The 20,954-nt window shown below is 44.9% G+C and overlaps 1 protein-coding gene across 4 annotated transcripts in view; it reads right to left on the reverse strand.

Annotated features, from left to right (window-relative positions):
* CLEC16A (C-type lectin domain containing 16A) overlaps positions 1-20,954 on the reverse strand; it is a 219,727-nt gene that overhangs the window by 182,356 nt on the left and 16,417 nt on the right. For all 4 annotated transcript variants that reach the window (XM_081089518.1, XM_081089517.1, XM_081089516.1 and 1 more), the window contains exons 3-8: positions 17,802-17,935; positions 11,496-11,644; positions 8,579-8,684; positions 6,511-6,634; positions 3,242-3,416; positions 1,672-1,725 (exon numbers count right to left, since the gene is read on the reverse strand). In XM_081089518.1, coding sequence (XP_080945644.1) covers positions 1,672-1,725; positions 3,242-3,416; positions 6,511-6,634; positions 8,579-8,684; positions 11,496-11,644; positions 17,802-17,935 — 742 coding nt within the window. The remainder of the gene's footprint in view (positions 1-1,671; positions 1,726-3,241; positions 3,417-6,510; positions 6,635-8,578; positions 8,685-11,495; positions 11,645-17,801; positions 17,936-20,954) is intronic.

The raw sequence follows: 20,954 nt of genomic DNA on the forward strand, positions 1-20,954 counted from the left end.
GGACCCACTCAGGCTCATTTCTTCCTGAGCTCTGAATGAAGAAAAACAGGTAAGGGGAGAGCCAGTCACTGCATGGTGTGTGGAAGTGTTTGCAGGCCAGACTTGAAAAGCTGGGCCAGCCTACCTGCACCACACTCTCCTAACCAGTGGCAGTTTAGTTTCAGCAGGACAGAATCCTATCATACTAAATTAATGTTGTTAATGTGAATTTTCTTGGTTTTGTGGCTGTGCTTGTAAAATAATTGGCAAGGATGATCTGATGTAAGGCTTAAGAACATGGGTTTATACCTGCTTTGAGGTTTTCACACACTTAGGCAACATTATAATAAAGCTAAATGAAAACGCAGGGGAGGAAGGGCTCTGTTCCTGAAGCTGAGGTACACCAGATTACAAGCTGTGCTTTTTGTGTGTTACTGAAACAAGTAATCAGGTGTCTGAGCTGCTGGTCCTTCACTAACAAACAGGAGGAAAGGGTTCTCAGAGTAAAGCGGGGGTCTGACCCCTCACTCCTTGGAGGAGACCCTGCCCGGGCAAGGCTCCCACAGCTGAAGCGTCCTGAGGGTGTGTTCCGTGAGATTCCTGTGGCTGAGCATCTGGCCTGCGCGGGTCCTGCCAGACTCCCAGAATCCCAAGCGGAGATGCTGGCGGATTTGTAATGAGGTGGTGGAAAAAGCTTCCAGGAGAGGCTGGGGTTTGCACTGAGCTCTGTTTCACAGAGGGGCATTCAGAAGGAGTGAGCAGCAGTGCAGAGCTCCAAGCAAACAGAGCCCCCAGAACAAGACGCTAGGAGTGAACAGTGAGCAGGCCACTGCAGATCAGCTGAGTCGCTGGGAGGAGGCTGGGTCTGCGTCTCTTGCCTCAGGCCAATGGGAGACAGCCCCACCTCAAACTCAAAATGGCCCAGGGACCAAGTTAGAAGGACATTCTCTCAGCAAAGCAAATAAATGCCTGTGCCATTTGCAGAAGTGAGAACAGAGCTCTGGTCAAACGTTTGACTACTTGACAGTCTAATGAGATGGCCTGAAAGTCTGGACTGCTTGTAATAAAAATATTTTTAAAGTTATGTAACTGGGTCGCCATGGAGTTTTTCCCTTCTTGTAAATATTACATAATTACGAGAAGGAAACACACTTAAGGGGGGGGAGGCAGACAAATTGGCTTAAGACGCAAATCTGGGAACTGAGGCTGCTACAAGATACCTTCCAGAAGGTAATCTGGGAACTAGAACCATGACAAAAGCCTTTGAAAACAGTCTCATTAGTGGAGGTCTATTAAACCAGGTCGCTGTGTGTATGCACACAATAGTCCTGCAGTTTGGGGCTTATTTCAAAATGCCATGAATAAGACCCAGACAGTCCACATTTCCAGGGTATTTAGAACACTCCTTGGTTGTTTTGGAAACCTCAATCCTCATGGTAAAACTCAACTACCTAAGTGCCAGGTTAGATTTATTTTTCATTTCTTGTTAAATTTCCATCCACTACCATGCAGAAGATACTGGCACCTCTACTCAGTGTGTAGAAAACAGAACCCCCATTTACTTTCTTATCTTATTTCAAGATGGGGGACACCAGAGAGGAGAGAGGACAATGTGACGGAAATTTCTGAGGGGCAGCAGCATTCCAAGGTCCCCCTCATGTGGTGGGGAAATGGGCACATGATCAAACATACCTGCGACAGAAGATAGAGCGACACCGGCAGGCTGATTTTGGGCCGTTCTCCTCCCTTGAACGTTGAGGGGAAAGAAAGAGGGAGAAGCCCAGGTCACACAAGTGAATGGCACACAACACATGCAGCCAAAAGCTGTCTGTCTGGAGAAGAGGCACCCTGCCCTGACTTCCTCCAGGGCCCGGAGCTATTCTGGCCTGGCACTGGCTACTCAAACGCCCACTCTGCAAAAGAAATTCACCAACAAATCCCATTCAATGCCATTTGCAAGACTATGATTTTTCCACCTGAGAAATCTTTCATCATTAGTCACGGATTAGAGGTTGGACCCAAAAGAAGAATTGGCTCCTTAAATTACCAAGAATGTTAATTTTTCCCAGCTGGGACATGGAGAGCCCAAGTCCCGGCCTGCCAGGAAAGCCCCCCTCCTCCCCAGGGGCCTATTCTCAGGAAGAGCTTTTAAAATGGGGCAGGGAGACTGCGGTACTGTAGCCTCTGAAAAGCCTCTCCTTTGCACTGAGCCTCACCGAACTCCAGCTCACACCAACCCTGAGAGGATCTTCAGGACCCTGGTTTTGCTCAGGGAGGTTAACTGCCGTGTCCAAGGTCAAGAGTAAGGAAAGGGAAGAGATAGAATTTAAACCCAGGTCTGAAAAAGCCACTTGCCATGCTTTCTGCCTGCCCCCCAGAGCTGCCTCTGCTAGACTTGGTTAGGGTTGCAATTTTCTTCCATTTACTTATTTTTAGTAAGAATCTCCATCTTCTACCTCCAGAAAGAAAGCTGCACCCCTGTGAGACACAACTGGCTCTGTCCCACCTCCTGCTAAGGCCTCCGCCCCTTAACTCTGGGAGGGACTGGGCAGAAGGCCTCCACTCCCTGAAGCAGCATTTCTCATGGGGGGAAGCAGAGAACTACCAGCTCAGAATTTCCTGGGGGCGGGAGGGGTCAGGTTAAATATGGAGATTTCTGGTCCACCCCAGACCCAATGGACCAGCATCCCTGAAAAGGGGAGGACACCTGAGGATGTGCATTTTTAAGAAAAGCAGGCATTCTCCCCACGAGGGACTCTGAGCCTGTTAACTGGGGACAGTCATTGCCCTGGAAGCTTTTCAAGTGCATTCCATCCCTTCATGTCCATTTTGTGCAAGTTTTGTGGCTGGATGGATCTTTTCCAAATCAATTAACCCTGGCAACTACCAGAAAAAATTACCAAGGATGAGAACACCTCAAGAGAAAGATGCACAGAAGCCAAAAACCTAAATTCATAGAGGTTTCCTGTTTCATTCTGATGTCAGTATTCTTTTCTCATTCACTTTTACAGTTTTTACAATCTACCCCCTTCACACACACACTCCTCGCCCACTCCTTTCTCCTTCGCCCTCCCCCTCCCCCTCCCCCTACTTCCAGGAAATAAGAGGAAAGGAAAAGAAAACCAGTGTGCTTTGAAAGGAATCGCTCGCAGGCTCAAAGCTGTGGCCCCTTGCAAAGCTCAGCCCTATTCAAGGTGACTGTCCTTCCCTCCTTCTGAAGACCTTCAGCCCGCAAGAGCAATGGGGCCAGGCCCAGACCCACCTTGTCCTGGTTCTCCAGCGAGTACACGTAGAGGGGCAGGAAGAGTCTGTTGAGCAGGTGGTCCGTGAGCACGTCATTGAGGAACTCACAGTTGATGATCAGGATGTCATTAAGATAGTGCAGGTGGTCCAGGTGCTCAGCCACCAGGTCACTCAGTTTTCCTCGATTCCGGTGCCTGCCAATAAAAATGACAACCTCAGTCTGGAATCCAAAGCTCAGAGCCCTTGGACCTAGACCAGTGGCCTGAGACTTCGGTCACTGGGTGCACTCACTCATACAGCAAATATCTGAGTCAGTTTCAAGAAACATCTATCCTGCCCTACCAGTGGGGGACACAAAGGGAAAAGGACCTAGGCCTTTTGATGTATTGATTTTAGGGGACTCCTGGGGTACCCCAGTATAACTCACCCCCCCCCCCAACGACCACCACCACAACCACAAAAAAAGATGTATAAACAAAGCAAAAAACCAGCTAAGCTCTTGGCAAGACATTTCACAAGAGGAGCCACTAGCCAATGTGGCAAGATCCCCTTGCTCCCAAGATAAGCAGTATTAATGGAGCAATAAATCCTTGCTAATTAAAATGCTCTAGAGGAGTTCTGAGGAGAAAAGCAGGCCTCAGCAGCTACGTGCGACCCACTGGCCCTGACCTTATGTGGGACAGAGCGCAAGGACATGACACCCTACCTCAGGCCCCAGCAGGTCTCTATCTCCTTGCAGTGAACCAATAGCATGCTGGTTGGCCCCATGGGTGAGTCAGTGTCAACCTCACAAAGGATGGCAGAGCCCCTAAAAAGCTGGTGGGCTCATTTTCCCCACCCCCAAAGTGGTATCTGTTACAAAAAGTAATCTAGATAGGGTAAGACATTTTGTATTACGGGTATTACTCAAGTAATAGATAGCCATTTTAGAAGACAGAAAATAAAATAAAATAAAATAAAGCAGTCTCCTCTAGCTCCACCACTAAAAGATGATACTTTTGGACTTGTGTCCCTACATTCCGTTTTTCCACATTTCTATCTCCACACAGTCTCACCTAAGATGCAGGTGTTATATATCTATCCATCCAGTCATCTCTACTTTAAAATTGGGATCAGTTTTGCTTCTTTTATATATCTTTGAATAATCATCCTTTATTATACTTGAATACGATACATAGTAAGTATTTATGGCACATACATGTTGTAAAGCCTAATCGTGTAAGGCAGCAGTTCTCAACCTGTGGGTCGCGACCCCATTGGCGGTCGAACGACCCTTTCACAGGGGTCGCCTAAGACCATCCTGCATATCAGGCATTTACATTACGATTCATAACAGTAGCAACATTACAGTTATGAAGTAGCAACGAAAATAATTTTATGGTTGGGTCACAACATGAGGAACGGTATTTAAAGGGCCAGAAGGTTGAGAATCACTAGTGTAATGAGTACCTATAGACCACAGCCCACCTGAGACCTAGAGCAGTCATACGCCTTTCACAAGCTTCACCCCACTGGAGATACTGTGGAAATTCTTCTCCCACAGGATATCTAATGCGCTTTACTTTTTATCTAAACCTTTACTTTAAAAAACTCTTATCATAGCAATACATGCAGATGAGTTTAAAAATCAAATAGTACTGATAAGCTGATAAGAAGAAAAAAATAGCAGCTCCTGGCCCAACCTCCCCCACCCCTGCCCACTCGCCACAGGAGGTGGTTTTTAACTTTTAGTTGTTTCTGTGGATAGTTCCGTATTTCTATAAAATCGGAGAGAACCTCTATTTTGTGACTGAGCTGCATTATGTGATGCATTATGTTATGACAGAACCCTTTGTGCTCCTTCCACCCCTTTCCCCCAATAGTCATTAACAACTGATGCTGACATTATCATAGCCATTCACTGCAGAGACAGAGGACTAGGGGTTCATGTCCTTCCTTGTATCACCTGTTCTTCTCTCTGGAGTTAACTGCCTCCTTACGTTTCATATCTACACCTGCTCAAATCCATATGAAACTGCTCCATCAGATTTGCCATCCACTTTTCCTTGCTTTTAAAAAAAATTTTAATTTAAATTCTTTATTGTTTAAAGTATTACATATGTCACCTTTCCCCCCCATTGACCTCTCCCGGGCCGCTCCCACCCCTCCTTGCTTCTTTGTCAACATGAGATCTAATATGCTCTCTCTCTAGTCCCCTCCCCCTAGGGAACCTCCTTCCAGAGTCCCTTTATCATCCTGAGTCCTTCTGGGTGTGCCTCTCACAAGTCTGTGCAAAGCTGTCACTCTGGGACAGTGGTTCTCAACTGACGGCAATCTTAAAGGAGACATTTGGCAATGTCTGGAGACATGTTTCGTTGTCACAACTGCAAAAGGAGTGCTACTGGCATCTAGTGGGTAAAGGTCACAGATGCTGCTAAACAGTTTACAATGCACAGGACAGCCCCACAACAGAAAATCAGTTAGTTCAAGAGACCAAGAGTGCCGGCTGGAGAAATCTTTCTCTGGAATGTCTATTCATTACTCTAGGGCCCAAATTACCATCTTCATCTTTTTAAAAAAACAAAAACAACAAAAAAACCCCAGAGATATATTGAGATATAATTCACATACCGTAAAATTCACCCATTTAAATCACAAAATTTAATGGGTTTAGTGTATTTGTAGAGTTATCTAAACATCATCACAATCAATTTTAGAACTTTTTTATCCCCTCCCCTCAAAAAAGACCTATACTCAGAGCCAGTTACTTTCCATTTCCCCCATAAACCTCCCTCCTCCAGTCTACAAAACACTAATCTACTCTTTGACTCCATGGATTTGCCTATTCTGGACATTTCATATGAATGCAATCATGCAATACGTGGTCCTTTGTGTCTGGCTTCTTTCACCAGCACAATGCATTTCAGGTTCCTCCATGGTGCAGCATGCATGAGTGCTTCATTTCTTTTTACTGCCAAATACTATTCCATTGTATGCAAATACACTTTGTTTATTCATTCACCAGCTTACAAATCACTTTCATCTTTTTACCAGCCGCCTATCACCCCATCTACAGGTGTACTGATTTTACTAACCCTCATCCTCTCTGGAAGGTATCTGAGTTGTCTCCAGTTTCCCACTATTACAAAAAGTAGACAGTTGGGTGAAACCTTACAGAGTATGTAAGTCCATATCATGCCTACACATAAGCGAGTAAGTTTTGTTCTAATGTTTATTTTTCCTCGATTAAAAGGAAATTCTCCCCTAGTCACTCTGTCTACCTAACAAGTACCCCACGAGGTCACTTACTCCTCATCAGTCTGCACACAGTTATCAAGTTCGATCACGTGGCTCCCGATGAACCAGACCAAATTGGAGAAGTAAGGGACAGCAGTTTTATCTCTGATATAATGTAGCATGGCCTGGTTATCCACTGGGAAAATTCACAAAAGAAGAGAAAAAAAGAGTCAAGCTACCAAAAATAACTTGGGGGAGATTAAAAAAAAAAAAAAAGAAACCATAATAAAAAAGTCAGCTACTATTATCTGAATCTTTTCTGTTTTCCCTGAAAATACTTGAAAATGGTTATTTTATTCATAAAACTATACTTATCAGGCAGTTCTTATACTATTTTTATCATTAATAAAATTAATTGAGTTCAACTTTAATAGTGCATTAGAAAGCCTACTTATCAGTGGTGTGTTTAGCTAGACTACAATGAAAGCTACATTCTTAAGCAAGTTTCCTGTGTATACATGTAATGATAAGTTAAGAAAGCGAAAAATCAGAGGTTAATAACTTACATGACACTGGAATAAGGAACACGGGACTCGTCATTGAAGGAAAGGCAAAAAACAGACAACGGTTAACAGGGTTAGGAACTGGGATGGTGAGACAGCTGCTCAGAGGGAGAGAGCTAGGGCAGGAGGCATCTAAACTAAAAGACACAGGTTAGAAGAGAACAAGAGAAAACAGGTAACAGGAGGCAGCAGAATTGCAGCCTGGAGCAGGTCGCAAACTCAGAAGCCCGGCTGGCAGACGACTCAGTGAGTGAAGCCAGCAGGCCTGGCCAGTGAACTGGGGAGCATAACTGCAAAGGGGGCAACTGCTCCTCAGCACAGGTTCACCACCATCCTGCAGGACTGTGAGCCCAGAATAGCCAAATCTGCATTTTCAAGTCAAAAATCCAGATTATTACCCAAGATCTTCTAATTTTTAAATACTGGCAACTATAGTCCTGACTGGTGTGCTCGGTGGTTAGAGTGTCGGCCTACACACCGAAGGGTCACAGGTTCAATACGCACTGATGGGTCACAGGGCATGTATCTGGGTTGCAGGTTTGATCCCTGGCCCCAGTCAAGGCCCATGCAGGAGGCAACCAATCGATGTGTCTCTCTCACATTCAATGTTTCTCTCTCTCCCTCCCCTATCCTTCCACCCCTCCTTTTAACTGTGTCTGAAAATCAATGGAAAAAATATCCTCGGGTGAGGATTAAAAAAAAAATACGATATAATTTTTCAAAAAATATCTAAGCCAATTAAAAATTGTCTGAGGACTGGATTCATCTAACCAGGCCCTCAGATTTCGACCTCTGAATAGACCCCACTGAGCTCTTAGAAAGGCTCTTCAATATAACACAATCCCAGAGCTAGGCTGGAGTGAGTCCCTGAGGAGCTCTTGCCCTTCCCAATTAGGGGTCATCTCAAGTAACAACATGTGAATTTGTGAAAGCCAAAGCCCTTTGGTCCCTGAGAAGCAGTCCCAGCTTCAGTGTGGTGATTACAGGAAAACTAACCAGAAGGTATTACCCTAAGGGTCAATTCCAGGTGGGAGAGGGAGAGGGGACTTGTGTGCAGCCAGCCTTGGTGCTGGTGTGGGCAGGGAGCTGTGGTAGCCTTTCTCTTGGAGGCAATGATTTGGGTATTAAGTTCATCTTGAAAGAAAGGAGGGCTTTGCAGCAGGCTGAGAATACAATATTGCCCCCTGCTGTTCATGATGTGAAATGCTTTTATACATGATTTAAAGATAACATACCCCCTGGAAGATATTTTATAGGCCAAAACAGGAAAATTTAAATCTAACATTTAAAAGATAACTCTGCTTTATCTAATTATCACATGACCACTCCAAGTTCCACGTGTGCCTCTCTTAGAACACTACTACTTCTGTGTTAGCACTAAGATAACTTACATGACACCGGAATAAGGGACAAAACTGAGTATGCAGGGAAAAGGCAGTGGTACAAAATTCCTGTAAGGGACCAGCTAAATGTCCAATGCCTACAAGCCCTTTGTGAGACAAGCAACCACAGCTATAATAAATGAGCTCCTGAAAGGGAGCACTCGCTGCAAGGCAGAAATCATAAGGAAAACTTACCTTTGTAGACGTTCAACGTGATGGTTCTTACAGCAATTCTAACCATGCTTTCAGGGTGATTGAAAAATTTGATGGCTTCTGTGTACAGGGCAAAGTCATTAGTGTGCTAAAACAAAAGAAGTACCAAAAAGGAGTTACAAACCCATAAGACAGGCCTGCCCCCACCCCAGCTTTCTGAATCCTATCACAGACATCAAAGACCCCCAAAAAATATTACCAACATGGACATTAAGCCAGTGGTTCACTCCCAATGGGGAATGTCGGAAGGAATGGAGAAGGGAGATCATGGAATAGAAAACAGTCCAGACCCAGGCTAATGATCTGTCCTACCACTTCTTAGCTGTGTGATGTAATATTTCTAAGCCTCTATTTCTTCATCTAGAAAATGGGGATAATAATTCCCACTTCATAACTGCCAGGAATAAATGAGGTTACTTCCAACACAATGCTAACTCCAGCACCTGATACCTAATAAGTACTCGGTAGTAATGCTGGTTATTATTAGATGCTACTACTAAAAAAAAAAAAAGCAAATGTCAAGTTTTACTACATCCAGAATAAAAGTGTATACAATATCATGGTGGAGGAGGGTCTTAGGAATAGTCTGTCATTAAAAAGGGATCATCAGAACAGACAAAACAGTTCAGAACCACAGAACTCCCCTGAAGAGGGCCGAGAAGAGAAAGCTGGCGTACTCGGCTGCCGTCTTCTGGCCAGTTTCCCCACAGGCTCCAGAGCCAACTGAGGAGCACTCACGGCAGTAAGGGAGTGGGGACGAGGCCACCTCCGGCCACCACCACTGTCTAATAAGAAAAACACGACTTTGAGCACCAGAAGTCAAGTGTGCACTTAACAATTTGGTAGCAACTGTACTGGCCCACATGAAAGAGGAAACCAAGCCCACCTCAACAATGAGGCTCCCACCGCTCCTCTGGTGACCAGCAGGATCTTCTTCCAGAAGTATCACTCTGGCCCCAGAATCCCAGCGTCCTGCCCTCTTAGCTGGGTGCACAGAAGCCCAGGTGCACCTGAGTGGAGGGATAGTGTTTCTCTCTCTGATCTGAACTTTGCAGGTGGGTTTTCTTCCACCTGGAAGAGCCCCTCAGAAAATGCTAATATCATCAAGTGGTCTCTAAACATGTTTATTGAGCACCTACTATGTGGCAAGGCCACACAATGTTGATTTTTCAAATTGCCACAGTTTTTGTGATTGGCAGCTAGTATTCTTCCCTTTGAGGCCAGCTCTTCCCCACTACCAATCCAGACAAACAAAACCAAGGTTCAGGCCACTGTCCTGCATCCTATGGAAATAGCTAGATGGACTCTGCTCAAACTCAAAGGCTATGTCTGGGACTATGATCTGACTTTAGACCTGAGGCTTCACAGCATATGTAACCACCAATCAGGAGACACCTGCCATGCAAACAGCAAGTGGTTGTGTGATAGCTGGCCTCCAAGATGGCCCAATGATCCTCACCTCCTGTATTCACACACTTCTGTCATCCTCTCCTACACTGAATCAGGCTCTCTTTGTGGCCTAAAGAATACAGCAGAAGTGATGGTGTGTGGCCTGAGGCTGGGTCATAAAATGTATTCCAGCTTGCCTTGGTCTCTTGGATCACTCATTCTAGGGGAAGCCAGCACCAACTGGCCAGCCATATGAGCAAGCCACCTGGGAAACAGAAATTCCAACCCTAATCCAGCCTTCAGGTGATGCCGCGTCACGAGATATCAAGCCAGAAATGCTCTGCCAGGCCACTCCCAAATTCTAGGTATACTGTGTGATAAAGGCGACACAATTCTGACCAGAGAGACATGAGAGGAAGTCTGCTGGTAGGCTTCTGGGAAAGAAGGTTTTTGGAAGTTAAAGAAACCAAAAAGGAAAGTGATCTCATCGGGCTTTTCAGCAGTGGCATGTGAGCATGTGAGGTTGGAGCTGCTGCGGCCGTTCTGGGATCCCGAGAGCCACGCCTGACGAAAGCTGCCAACTGTATGGTCAGCAGAGCAGGAAGATGGAAAGCCTGGTCCTCGATGAAGGGGTTAGCCACAGGACGGACCAGCCCCAGGACGGCTGGCACCTGTAACTTTTGGTATAAGATAAACTGGCTTTGTTGTTCAAGCTACTTTTAATTGTGGGAACAATAGCAATTTATTTATTTAAATGTGTAGTAATTCTCCCAAGGATTGCTAGGGATGTTAACTTCTAAAGGACAGCAATAACACACAGCTGGTGTGGCTCAGTGGTTGAGCATCAACCTATGAACCAGGAGATGATGATTAGATTCCCAGTCAGGGTACATGACTGGGTTGCGGGCTCGATTCCCAAGTGGGGAGTGTACAGGAGGCAGCCGGTCGGTGGTTCTCTCTCATATTGATGTTTCTCTCTCGCTCTCTGAAATCAATAAAAAAAAATCTATATACCTTTAAAAGAATAGCTATGACTTTATGGAGCCAGGTACATATTAGGTGCTTTGTGGGCATCATCTCATTTAATTCAATCCCTGTAAAAACCCTACAAGGTATATATTACCATCCCCATCTCTTAGAGGGAGAAACTGAGGCTTAGAGGGCTGGGACTTCTCTAAGGTCACACAGCAGGGAAGTGGCCAAACTGGGTCTGACTGGACTTCCTGTTTTCCCCACAGGGTAACACGACCCCCAAATCAACTTCCACGCACTTCTCCCTGCCAAGTATACCGCTCTCAGTTTGCAATAATTGAATTTTACATAAGAAATGGAAAGGTAACTTATTAAATTAAAAAATGTAAGCATGCCAAGGCCAAGCAGTGTTGCTATGAAAATCAGAAAGAACAAGCACATAAGTGCTTTGTAAACAGACAGGAGGCCACCCGGACAGAAGGTGCCGCTCTGACTAGCTGGCTTTGCATCCAAATGCACCTCCCCGGCAGTCACTTACCTCATTGTAAAAAAAATGGACAGTGTGGTTGTTGAGTTTTAACGAAAGTGTTTTCAGGAACGATATATAATATGCCATAATCTCTTCATCAGAAAAGTCAAACTTATGGACAATGATAGAATTTACATAATTATTAGAGAGCAAATAATCTAGAGGGAGAAAAACAAAACAAAAGAAGAGGTTAATTCGTGCTGGAGGATAGACAAGTAGAGAAAGGTAACAAGCAGATGACCATATGAATATACACAAACCAGTCAACCTTCTGGGTGGGTGGGGTTAAACAAGCTAACAGGGAGCAGCTTAACCTTTAGCCACAAAGAAATCAGCCACTATGCGTAGTCACCAGAAAGTTCAAAAGCAATGCCAGAGAAAAGCCCGGGGTACCCCACCCTCCCACACCAAGCGGAAAAGAACCCTTGAACATTTTCTTCAATGCTGGCACAACTCAACACAGAGCCGGGAGTGGGACAAATGAGTTGGTGCGTGGGCACTTCACAAACAACCCACGGATGAGGGTAAAAAGCACTGTATTATATAAAAAGTTTCCCCATTTTGCCATCAAAAGTCACCCCATCATTCCTGAATGCCACAAAGGGCCTCACACACATGGTTTTTTCCCCCTATATAGTTTTTATAGCTTTTCATAACCTCCACTCCATGCCTAGCACCAGGCTGAATGCTTTACACTGTAACTGTCACAACGATACTGCAGAGTAGGCCTCACTCTTCCCATTTTGCAGATGAGTTAAAAAAAGGTCAGAGAGGTTGATTAATTTGCCCCAAGAAACAGAAAGTTGCAGAGATGGAACTGGAACCAAGGTCCCATGTCAAAGCCTGTGTTAATATCATCACTAATGGGGGTCAACAATGATGAGGGCCTGGAGGCACCGGGGCCAACTGAAGAACGGCTACTCCCTCGAAGCTCCCAGGCCCTGGCCCCTTCAGAAATGCAGGTTCAGCATGGTGAGAGCTTCCAATGATGCAAAGGAAGCTGGGTAACACAGATTTTAATGCTGCATCTCCTGAATTTGCAATGTTGGCCACTAGATTGGCTAGTTTTTAAAGCTGTGCTGGCCTGAAAACATAAGTCTGTAGACCAACTGTGGCCTATGGGCCCCTAGTTCGTAACCTTGGCATTGGGCCCTCCTCTAAGCCCTCACCAGCCACTCATCAAAGCAGGCTCTGCTGTATCCTGTCTGTCCTCTGGACTGCCAGCTTGTGAGCTCTGCACCACCCCAGCTGCTTCCCCACAAATGGTTAAAGGCAGAGCACCATCAACACCTGCACCTACAGGCAGACACACAAGACAGCAGAGTGGAGTGACTCAGAGTGTGGTCCTCGGAGGAGCAGCATGGCATCACCTGGAGCTAGTCAGACATGCTGGATCCTGGGCCCATTCCTGACCCCACTCACATCTCTGGGGGTAGGCCCGGGACTCTGCATTAAGAAACCCTACAGGGCTTCCCACCATCTCATGTGTGAGACACTGGGTTAAACATGGACTTGGGTCCGCACTGCCTCTGCCACATCCTAGCTGGGTGCCCTTGAGCAAACGCTTACCCTCACCACTCCCCAGTCTTCTTGTTTGAAAGCTAAAATAACAATGCCTTCTCACGGAGCTGTTCTGAGAATTAAAAATAATACACAAAAAGCACTAAGAACAGTGAGAGACACAAAGTAAGCACTCAATAATGTTAGCTGCCATTACTTATTACTTTCATTTGGAGATTCATAGTCTCCACCACCATATTCCCAGGACTGAACACAGTTGCTCTTGGGTGAATCGAAAATAAACCATTAAGTTATTTGGTGCCAAAGAGGTACCTAACTTAGGCCAAAGTATTACTGAAATGACTATTTGGAATCACCAAACACAATATAAAGGGCCAACCAAGAGCCCAGGGCCATGAGAGGCTATGGCAGAGGCTATGGCAGGGGCTATGGCAGGGGCTATGGCAGGGGCCACAGCTGGGTCCTCCTCAGAAGCCAGCTCTCCAGAAAAGCCACTGCACTCAACACACACTGGGTATTCTGGCTGCACAGACAGGCCATGAAGTCTGTAATCTTAGAATGGTTTTTAAAATTTCTTGATCAGAACAATAACTGAGGTAGATATTGGCGTCTGCTCCAAGAGAGGAGGCAGTGTGTCTGGGATGAGGGCCCAAGAATCTGTTTAAAAATGAGGTACACATTCCACAAGTCTTGACTGTACGGCTTGATATATGTGGAAATGCACATATATAGGAATGTTAAGTACATGTACCTGTGAATTGATATATATATACACTTCACAAATCTTAGGTGTCTGTCTAGCTTGATGAATTTTTGCAAATATAGACACCATAAGCACCACCCAGACCAGACATAGCATATGTCCAGCTCCCCAGAAGGCTCCCCATGACCTTGTCCAGTCATTACCCCCTCTCCAAAGACATCCCCTAGTCTGACTTCCATCATTAACTGGCTTTGCCTGTTCTTGAACTTCATAGATATGGAATCATACAGTATGCACGCTTCTTGTCTGGCGTCTTTCATCATATCTGAGAATTATCCATGTTGCTGCACCTAGTGGTAAGAGTTCATTCCTTTTTTTCCTTTTGCAAAGTATTCCATGCTTTGAACAGTTTGCAATCTACCTGCCTAGAATCTTGACAAGCAGTCCAGGTGATACTAATGGCTAGAGTGCTTCTTTTTCATTCTGTCATTCTGGCTATAGATGGGGACAAATGAGCTGGCAGGAGAAGGGACAGTTGAGATGTCATGGGGACTGGCTGTGACTGGTTAGTGGCTTCCGGGCCACCAGAGGTGCAGACGCCAATGCTGGTGGCTTCAGCCTTGCAACGTGAGCCTCCGGGCTGCATTCTCAAGGTGGAAAAGCCACATGCTCCAATCATTACAGCAGGGACTTTTCCAGGGCCTCCACAAAATGACTCTGTGGGTGGTGGGGACCACCCTGGGGGCAGCGGAAGGGCCTCTATTATTCGGCTGGAATTTTTCTCCTACCCCCTCACTGTGGGGCTGACTTTCTGTGGTATCCTTTTATAATAAACCCAGGAGTCTATAAGTAATCTCAGTCCCTCAGCCTTCTGTCACTTAGGTCACCAAAATCAGCAGCCAACAGGTGCCCTTGTGATATGGCTGCTTGTAATAGTGAAAATCCGGAAAACACCTAAATGCCCATGGTCAAGTTAAATAAGTTATGGCCCAGCAAATGCAGCTCTTGAACTAAACTATGTAAGGCTGCATGAACAGGCAATCAGAAGGTCTAAGATAACTGGCAGGTTAGGGAAAAGTAAAACAAATAGCAAAATGGTATCTGACTGAACTGTAGGGTGAGGTTCTAGAGAGCTATTGCTTTCTATATTTTGTAATGTTTGATTTTTTAAAATATATGTTTTTATTGATTTCAGAGAGAGGAAGGGAGAGGGAGAGAGATAGAAACATCAATGATGAGAGAGAATCATCGATTGGCTGGCTGCTTCCTGCATGCCCCACACTGGGGATCAAGCCTGCAACTCGGGCATGTGACTTGACCAGGAATTGAACCGTGACCCTCAACCACTGAGCCACACCGGCTAGGCTGTAATATTTGATTTTTTTTTTTTTTTGGTTGTTGCTTTATAATGAGGACATTTTCTTTCCATAATTAGAAAATAAAAATAAAAGCAAAAGTCATCTATCCTCTTACCCACATAAATCCAAGTTCTATACAAAGTAAGTGACTTCTCCATTTTGGCAGGCTTATAAGTACTCTGGTGAATTTCCCCTAAAGCTAGTGGCATCTGCCTGGATTTCTTACAGCAGGGCACCCTTTTTAGACACAGTACATGAAAAGTTATCTAATCCAGGAACCCCAGAATTTTAACTGTCCCAACTCCTATCTTTAATGAGTAGTCTGGGCTTAGGAAGGGTCACCACAGAACAGACATTTGGAGGGAATGCTAGATTTCATAATAAAACCAACTCTTCCGGACACTTCCATCTATCTGCCAGACCCAGTACAATGCTCTGCAAACACACTATCACACTTAATCCTCAAGCCACTCCATTTCCCAGGTACTAGGAACAGTGGTTCTCAACCTTCCTAATGCTGTGACCCTTTAATACAGTTCCTCATGTTGTGGTGACCCCCAACCATAAAATTATTTTTGTTGCTACTTCATAACTGTAATTTTGCTACTGTTATGAATCGTAATGTAAATATCTGATATGCAGGATGTATTTTCAGGGGTCGCCACCCACAGGTTCAGTAACTAGGATAATCTCCACGGCAGCTTGGAGAGTTCACTCCCGGAACACACTGGGGGAATTTATGGCAGAACCAGCCTGGGGCCTAGTTGGGTCTGAGTCCAGGGCCTGCACCACCGAGCTGGGTCTTGCCTTCTCAGAACTCTCAGAAACCACACAATTCATATCCAGTGTAACAAAAGCTGAGAACCTGTGGGTCGCGACCCCTATGGCGGTCGAACGACGCTTTCACAGGGGTCGCCTAAGACCATCCTGCATATCAGATATTTACATTACGATTCATAACAGTAGCAACATTACAGTTATGAAGTAGCAACGAAAATAATTTTATGGTTGGGTCACAACATGAGGAACTGTATTTAAAGGGCCAGAGGTTGAGAACCACTGACTTAGGGAGAGTCAACTCACATTCATCTTGAAGCAGTAGCACCATCTAGTGGTCGCTTCTGAGAGTCACCATTCAATTGTTCTATCGTACCTCTTCCTCCTTCCCCAAAGGAATGCCAATGACACCATCACTACCTCCTTCTACCCAACAAAAACTATTTTCAAACCTATCTTGGGGACCTAGAGCCTGCCTCTGATGTAGACATTCAGTCACTTGTCTTCTTTTCCTTAGTTACTACAGGTAGGGCCTAGGGCTTGGTGTGGTCACCTTGGAAAATACAGGTAGTGGTCAAGCATGGAGGACTCAGCACTAACAGGGTTTCTCACCCTCAGCACTGCTGACATTTTGGGCTATAAAGTTCTTTTGCTGTCGGCTGTCCTATGCATTGTAAGATGTTTAGTCGAACCCCTGGCCTCCACCGATGAGATTCCAGTAGGAGCACGCAGTCCCCCAACCTCCACCATCTTTACAACCAAGAGCGTCTCTGGACATTGACAAATGTCTGCTGGGAGCACAATCACCCCCAACTAAGAACCATGGAGCTAACTCACCTGCACTGAACCTCTTCTCAATTTTGGCCTTGCTAGAGCTGTCACCTGGGCCAGTGACTCAAACTCTCTGAGCATTAAATGAGGGCAGCGACAGCACCTGCCTCTCAGGGGAGGTTGTTTAGATGAAGAACCAGGGGCTTAGTGAGGGCAGGGCGTAAGCTCTGAGTCACACAGGTGTCAGTCGGGCAGGTGTCAAAGCCCACGCCCTGCATGCTCTGGCTGAGTTCTTCCTCCCCAGCTGCTTCCAATGCTTATTCTATTGGCTGATAGACTCCAACTCCTTAGTAATAAATTATAAACAAGAAATGCCAATGCCCCACAATCACTCAGCAGTAGACTCTCCCTTAGCCATTCAAAGCACCACCAAGCAGGGATAAACATTATGTTATGGGCTGAAATGTGTCCTCAAAATCCCTATGTTGAAGCCTTAACCCCCAATGTGACTGTTTTTGGAGATAGGGCCTTAAGGAGGTGATTAAGGCTAAATGACGTCATAGGATAGGGCCCTAATCCAATAAGACTGGTATCCTTATAAGAAAAGAGACAGCCCTGGCCAGTGTTGCACAGTGGTTAGACTGTCAGCCCAGACACTGAAGGATCGAAGGTTCGATTCCTGGTCAAGGGTCCGTACGTGGGTTGCAGGTTCAATTCCTGGCCCAAGTTGGGTGTGTGTGAAACATTGATGTCTCTGTCTCTCTCTCTCTCTCTCTCTTTCTCTCTCTCTCTCTCTCTCCATTTTCCTACCACTCTTTCTAAAAAAATCAATGGAAAAAATCCTCAGGTGAGGATTAACAAAAAAGGAAAGAAAAGGAAGAGACACCAAAACTTGCAGTGTGTGCACAAAGAAAGATCATGAGGACACAATGAGAAGGCAGCCATCTGCAAACCAGGAAGAGAGACCTCACCAGAAACCAACACTGAAGGCACATCTTGGATTTCCAGCCTCCAGAAAATAAATTTCCGTTGTCTAAGCCACCCAGTCTGGGGTACTCTGTCACAGCAGCCCAAGTACTAAGATACATGGCAAACAGACATTTGAAAAACAACACAAAAACCGTGCCAAATTACACGCGGCCAACTCGAAGCAGTGCAGAGGCAGGTGTCAAGGATTGTCCTTACAAAGTGAGGTCTCGTGACTGATGTTCTCAAAGAGGATGTTCAAGGTCTGCAACAGCTGAACGCACACATAGCGGCCTGATTTCTGCCGCAGGATGTTCAAGAAGAAAACAAACATATTCTTCTCCAGGAAGAAGCTGGGGAGAGAATGGGACAGCGTCAGTGGTTTGTTTCCACAGATGGAAATCCAAGTCATCCTCTGGTTCCATGCTTAGCACACGTGTACCTCCCAGCCTTGCAGAGCAGCCAGACCATGCCACCTGCACAGCCTCAGCTTCCATGCTATCCATCCAGCTCCCACGATGCTGGACAGGCAAATGCAACCGTCCCTGCTCTCTTCTCAGAAGGCAAGAACAGTGCTGATTCCAGAAGCAGTGAACTACTACATTTCCGACAGAATGAGGCAGATCTTCACCTACTAAATGATTACACAGTAATCTGTGTTTAAAACTTGGTAAGCAAAATATTTGGTAAGCAAATATTTTATATCCTTCCTTCTTCTTATTAAGCCTCTTTCCTTTGCTCTCCATGTCTTTGAGTCTTAAACAACAATGGGATATAAAGGGTTTTGGTTTCCAAATTGTCAAGTTTGTAGTTTCCATGTCTGGGGGAAAAGAACAGAAAGGAAACAGAAGACGCTACCATGGTGGTAGGACTCTAGCCAGTCCCCAAGTCCACATTTGCCTTTCTTGTTCTGGACAGGACTTGGTCTGCACACAGCCTGGGGCACTGACATTTAAGAGTACACATTGGTTTTTTTAGTCTTGAAAAGGAGACAGAACCCCCTAATGCTTTTCTTTAAAGAAAGAAAGTGATGTTTCTAGCTATGTGTTCTCTGAGTTCAAGCTAAGAGCAGATAACCTCTCATTTTGGGGTACTCCAAATAAATCGCTGCAGTAACATGTGTCTGCTAGTTGACTTAGTTTTAGTAATTCTTTCCCCTCCACTGTCAGTTCCACAGTAGCAGGACTGTGGGCCACATAACTTCTGTTTGAATCCATGAAGGGGTAAATGAATGAATAAATTACCTTTAAAAAAAGACCCCTAAAATCTTTTCCAACTCTGATTCTGGGAGCCATTCACATGGACCCACAGAATATTCCTAACATTTGACCTATTTTGTTTACCTGTCTACTGAGAATCACACAACAAGCTCACTGCAACATAATGATAACCAACTTGGGAACTTATTAAAATGCCTGTACCTAGATTTTGCCCAGAGATGTATCTCCTAGGTCCAGCATGAAGTCCAAGGGCCTGGATTTTTAAAAACACCCTGGAGGAGTACAGAGGGGGCTCCTTGAAAAATGACTAATTCTAGGGCTGGGGCAGAAAAAAATAAAAAATGAACCTGGAGCATCTTAAAGTACCAGAAAGTAAGGAAGTGCTCAAAAACAAAAGGATGGGGGGGTGTCAAAGGACACAGGAACCAACCTAAAGGAGCTTCCAAAGCTGGAGCCAATTCAGCAACAGAACAAATAACACTGTATTGGATTATAATCCAAAGTATAAAATAAATATGCATGCGTTCATATTGATATAAATAAATGATTGAATACATAAATGGGAAGAAACAAATCTTCCATGCAGAACTTCAAATAGTGTATGTGGATACTTCCCCCCTGCAGAAGGTGGAGCTTAATTCCCATGCACCCAGATGGGATAGGTACTCCTCAAAACTGTCAAGGTCATGAAAAACAAGGAAGACTAAGAAACTGTCACAGGCCAGCGGAGAGTGGGGAAATGTAACAGCTAAATGCACTGTGGGAGCCGGACTGGGAGTCTGGATTGGGTTTCTAGAGCAAAAAGAGGATATTAATGGAAAATCTGGCAAAATCCAAATCAAGTTTGGAGTTTATTTAGTAGTTAGGTACCAATGTCAACTGCTCAGATTTGACAAATGCACCTTGGTAATCTAAGGTGTTAACAATGGAGGAAACGGGGGGTAGGGGGTGGCATATGGAAACTTTCTGTACTATCTTTATAACTTTTCTGTAAATCTAAAATTGCTCCAAAATAAAAAAATGTATTAAAAACAAATTCTCTTGGGGACTCTGCTAGGCAGCCACTTAAGAATCCCTGGGCCTTTAAGAGCTCAGGAATTTTTCTAAGCTGACAAATGGACTAAGGAGGACAGTTTCTAAGCTTTAACCCAAGGGTCTCTCTCATTTCCAAAAACAGATACCAACCAACCAATTCTCCATGGAACCTTAAAGAAAGCTATCCCGTTTATAAGCAACACCTCACTTTATTACTCCTATTATCCTTTGGGGATCATGGCCAGTGTCACAGGTTTACGTTTTTACAAGTAGCTTTATTTAAATAACCTTATCGATGAAAACATAGAGCTAACCAGAAAATCAGGATATCTAATAAGAAGCCATGTTAGAAATGGAATACCTTTTTTTAATGGTCTTAAAAATGGCCTCAATACTCATAATTGAGATTATTTTATATAAAAATAAAATCTATCTGGTGGTTGTCACAATCCAAACTCTTCTGCACTCAGACACTGAGACAGATCTATTGGGGAAGCAGTCTTTGCTTTTTTTTTTAATTTAAATTCTTTATTGTTGAAAGTGTTACATATGTCTTTCCTCCCGCCCCCCCACCCCCACCTCTCCCCCAGCACATGCCCTCACTCCTCCATTGTCTGTGTCCATTGGTTATGCTTATATGCATGCATACAAGTCCTTTGGTTGATCTCTAACCCACCGCCCCCGCCCCCACCCCCCACAACCTTCCCCTGCCTTCCCTCTGAGGTTTGCAGGGCTATTCGATGCTTCTATGTCTCTGTATCTATTTTTGTTCATCAGTTTATGTTGTTCATTATATTCTACAAATGAGTGTTTGCTTTTTAACCATCTAATAGGGACACCTTTATTTTATTTTATTATGAACTGCTAACATTTCTTACTGCCTACTATACCAGGCACTAGACAGGGAACTCCCTCTCCTTTAAAGACGAGGAAACTGAGGCTGGCCTAAGGTTGCTCATCTAGAAAGTATGAGAGCACCATGGGCTCTGGTACGAGGCACTGCTTCAATGCTTACCAGCTGTGTGACCATACACATAAACAGGACAAGGCCATTACCCTGGAGTCACCGGGAGACGTAGGGGGATTATCTCATCAAGAGCTCAGCACTGTGCCTGGC

Source organism: Myotis nattereri (assembly GCF_964212035.1).
Source record: "Myotis nattereri genome assembly, chromosome: 4".
Lineage (NCBI taxonomy): Eukaryota > Metazoa > Chordata > Mammalia > Chiroptera > Vespertilionidae > Myotis > Myotis nattereri.